General features: G+C 28.4%; 1 protein-coding gene across 1 annotated transcript; it reads left to right on the top strand.

Annotated features, from left to right (window-relative positions):
* The first annotated feature begins 1,531 nt into the window (after positions 1-1,531).
* Positions 1,532-2,691, top strand: LOC145093404 (uncharacterized). Its single transcript, XM_079031525.1, has one exon. The coding sequence runs from the start codon at positions 1,946-1,948 to the stop codon at positions 2,495-2,497; it is 552 nt and encodes a 183-aa protein (XP_078887651.1). The 5' UTR covers positions 1,532-1,945; the 3' UTR covers positions 2,498-2,691.
* Positions 2,692-4,609: the final 1,918 nt, after the last annotated feature.

The raw sequence follows: 4,609 nt of genomic DNA, 5'->3' as shown, positions 1-4,609 counted from the left end.
CTGCATTATCTGTGAATTTTTTGATTAAATTGTATTAACTATATTAAGTTGTGAATTTTTTGTATTAAATTGTTATTTTTGTGTTTAAAAATGTGAATTAATTACATTAAGCTGTGAATTTACTGTTTGAACTGTTAATTGACTGTATCAAATTGTGAAATTTTAATGAATTTGTGTTAAAATATGAATGCTTTATGTAAGTATGTTTATATTGATTTTCTTATGAATATATTTATTTTTTGTGTTGTATAAATATGTAAAAATGTATTAGTTTTTATTATTATTTTGCATTAAACTCAAAATTAGTGAATTATATGGTTTCTTTAAACTGTGAATATAATATTTAACCTGTGAATCTATGATTTTATATATATGATTGTATATACATATCTGATTTAGAAGGAATAATGGATGCGACGGTGGCACGACTGGTTGCTGGTGGCATGTGGTAGTAGGTGGTGTCAAAATTTTCATTTGACTTGTCTGAATATTTATATTCGTGTATATGAATTGTATTAATTTATGAATTTTATGTATTAAACTGAGAATGAATTGTATTAAAGTGTGTATTTTATATAAATTTTGTTTTAAAGTATGAATGAATATATGCATGAAAATAGTAGACTGTGAATTAGTGAAATAATATGTTTATTAAACTGTGAATATAATATTTTGATGAGAGAAAATTAAAACTGTCAAGGCATAATTTTATTTTTTTTATTAAATTTTATATATTTGGCTGCAAAAATAAAATTGTATGTGTTAAAAAGTATTACCAAAGAAATAGGAGCCAAAATGTTTGTTCTATTAAGCTGTGAATACAGTCAGAAAAATGTCACTAAATTTGGTGTTACTCCGACGGCCGTCCGACGTTGGTCTGGCGGTGGTCCGACGGTAATTCGACAACAAGTAACAACTTTTGTAAACTAGGGAACGGAAAAGTTTGCTTAAAATAATATTAATGTTTGATTTGTCCAAAATACCTTTAATGAAAACATTTTAAAAATGGTTCTTAGGATTCTTAACTTTTTTGAGTTCTCATTTGAACCACTCCACATATATATATATATATATATATATATATATATATATATATATATATATATATATATATATATATATATATATATATATATATATATATATATATATATATAAACCATATATATATATATATATATATATATATATATATATATATATATATATATATATATATAAACCATCATGTACATGTGTCCCTACAATCTCCCAACATCCTTAAATCCACCTCGTTTCGATTAATTTAGATTGTTAAAATTTATTATTTCACCTACTTCAGTTAATTAAAATATAAGTAAAAAGCAATTCATTTACAAGTAAGTGGATAAATTATAACAATAACAAGTGTAGTCGAAATGTAATTCCAATTCAAGGACCAATTATTTAGGATAAATAGTAACAATATTAATCGTGAAATATACCTAATATTCAAGGGACCATTTATGGAATTCACCCTAACCTTCTTACCTCTATGACTTTGCATCCATCGGCCACCAATTATCAACGCCAAACTCCCGATGTTCTCGCCCCTTCATTTTTGTGACTCCATTCCTTAAAACCCTTGTCCAAGTTCCTCTCTTTGCTCCTTCAGTTCTTATCAATCCCCCTAATTTCACTTACCCTTTCTGCTATCTTACTCAAAAGCCTCAAATCGCAACTGGGTATGTCCCAATTTTAGTTATTTCTTTCGAATTTTCAATCTTTAGGGTTTGCTCTGCCAAAACCCCTTCCCAAATTCGTAGCTCTTAACGTAGTGGATCTAAAGCTAATTCCGAGAAGTAAGTTATGTTGTACTCTTCACTGTTATAATCAATTATCTCGTTGATTGCTAATTAGGTCTAATTCTTGCTTCTTAAACTTCGAATTTTGAAACCCTAGTTTTTTTTTTTGTCGATTTAACCCAATGTCTGAGGGGTATGCAATTGAGCTTTATTTTGATCCCGCTCTTGAAAACCAAGTTTTAAAGGCATGGAATGTGGTCGCTCGTCGCCAAATTAGCACTCACCTTATAGAAATCGAATCTAGACCTCATATTACTCTCTTTTCTAGCCCTTTTATCGATCCATCAAAGCTTGAAAACATCGTAAAAGGATTTGCATCAAAGCAAGACCCTTTACCCTTATCTTTCGGTTCAATCGGAAGCCTTCCAAATGACAACAATGTCTTATTCCTTGCTCCAACTCCTACTTTACCCCTCCTTCAATTCCATTTCCAATTATGTGATGCGATGAAGAGGGAAGGAATTGAAATTGGGGAAGAGTATCGCCCAGATTCATGGATTCCATTCTGTCCTGTTGCTGAAGAGGTTCCAAAGAATCGAATGGCTGAAGCTTTTACAGTTTTGAGGGATTTGAAGTTGCCTGTTACTGGATATGCGATGGATATTGGATTGGTGGAATACTCTCCTGTTCGTGAACTCTTTTCCTTTGTGCTTGGTAACTCGGTTGAATCTTGAATCTTGAATCTTGAGGTTTGAGTCTTTTTTAAAGATATTTGTTCTTCGTGTTCATGTTCATGTTTGTGTTGATTAATATTTAATATTTATCTTTTGAATTTGATGTCGTCTATTTCTGTTGTAAAAAACTTATTGTAGAATACCATTGGTTATTTGTTCTCATATAATATTATGACATGCTATAAGTTTCTATATATTTGTTCTCATGTAATGAGAAAAACATAGGGTAATTTAGATGTTTATTATCAAAGTGATTGTAGCATGAATTAGGTTCTTTTATATTAAACATAAAAATAGTATATCATTTTCTTGAAATATGATTATAATGATCTCAAAATATCGTAAAGTCGTAATCAAATGATGCATAGCTTGTATGTTTTTGTTTTGGACAAAAAAATGGCATGTTACTAATGTAGTATTGTTGATATGAGGTTTCTTTCATACATATTTGAAGTTGTTTTTTTTTCAAGATTCTATGAGTTTCTCCATTTGGAAGATCTATTGTCCTACGTGTTTTGTCATTTAGTATTCTCATTTGTGGGTGTGGTTTAATATGATGTGAGAAAAAAAATAAATGTGTTATGATATTAAAATATGTTAGGTGATTATAGAATTTAAGATGAAATCATAAAACAAAGAACACAAAATGAATGAAAATCGTACATACATGAATTGAAAAATCAATTTTTGTTATCTAATGCGCAAATTAAACATGTATAGTTTTTAATTCACACACTTGAAATTATAACATTATTATCTTCGCATTGTGTAATTCTTACTATGATTTTGTTTTTCAAATTAGTTTGTGATCGTTCTTATTTAGGTCGCGTTTGTATGTACTTTTGTGAAAAAAATATATATTATAATTGTTGTTAACTATTAAAAGTTAAAACGAGATAATTATTTATTATAAAGTTTTTAAAGTTATGTGTAGTCAGGTAATTATAGATAATAGATACATGTTAAAATTTCAATTGTTTTCTAATAATTCTTACATGTTTCTTCAAAATTTGGTTAGTTTAATCCTAAAATAATAAAAAACGCTACTATGAAAGTTTTGATGTGGTGTTGTGTGTTGTGTGCAACATTCAAGCCTAAAGATTTAGACACTAAAATAGTAAACAACAATGTTATGTCAAGTTAACACCCAAATCATAGGTATATTCATCTATGGGAATTTGTTTAAAAATTCCACAGTTTCGTAAGTATTGTCGAATTAAGGAGTTTTTTTTTTCATCACCGATTGTCTAGAGGGTCAAATTGATAAGTTACTGCTTGTAACTAGGTGTGAGCATTATACTCGGGTACCAGTTTTCGGAATCGGAACTGTTGGTTTCGAAACTGGAACCGCCTTATGCGGTTCCGGTTCCGACTCTTAAAATTTAGGAACTGCCTTAAGCGGTCTGGTTCCGGTTCTCATTTTTTCGGAACTGCTACCCACTGGAACCTATATATATATATATATATATATATATATATATATATATATATATATATATATATATATATATATATATATATATATATATATATAATTTTATTTTTGCTTTTAAACATCATTTTATAATATTTATAATTTAAAAGGTAAGCCATCAAGTTATAATTTTTTAATAATGTATTTTTTTTTTAATTTCTTAAAAATAAGACACCGGGTACCTGGAACCGGAACCGGTTCCGGCTGTTCCGGGAGCGGTTCCAAATCTTTAGGAACTGATGGTTCCGATTCCGAAAATACAGTAATTGCCAGTTCCAGTTCCTGTAAATTTTGCTGGCACCCGCCTTTGCTCACCCCTACTTTTAACATTGAAATACAACGGCTTAGCGTCGCTAACGTCCCGTGATTATCAACCCATACACATAAATTTTTGTTCTATATATTTACAATGTGAGATCCATATATTATATGTGTTAATTTAAAAAATAAATAAATATAAGAGTCAAAAAATTTTAAATTTTCAAATTTATAACAAAAATAATAAAATATGGAATTATTATAACATAAATGTTTATTATCTTTTAAATTTAAACTAATACTAATTTAAATAAATAAAAGAAACTAATAAGTTTTAATTTTGAGGATTTTGAAATTAAAAGGTAAGCTCATTAATGAAA

This window comes from Lactuca serriola, chromosome 3 (genome assembly GCF_051521515.1).
Source record: "Lactuca serriola cultivar US96UC23 chromosome 3, Lser_US96UC23_V15, whole genome shotgun sequence".
NCBI lineage: Eukaryota > Viridiplantae > Streptophyta > Magnoliopsida > Asterales > Asteraceae > Lactuca > Lactuca serriola.
Note: the sequence above shows the minus strand (reverse complement) of the source record. Positions and strands in the feature narration are given on the sequence as shown.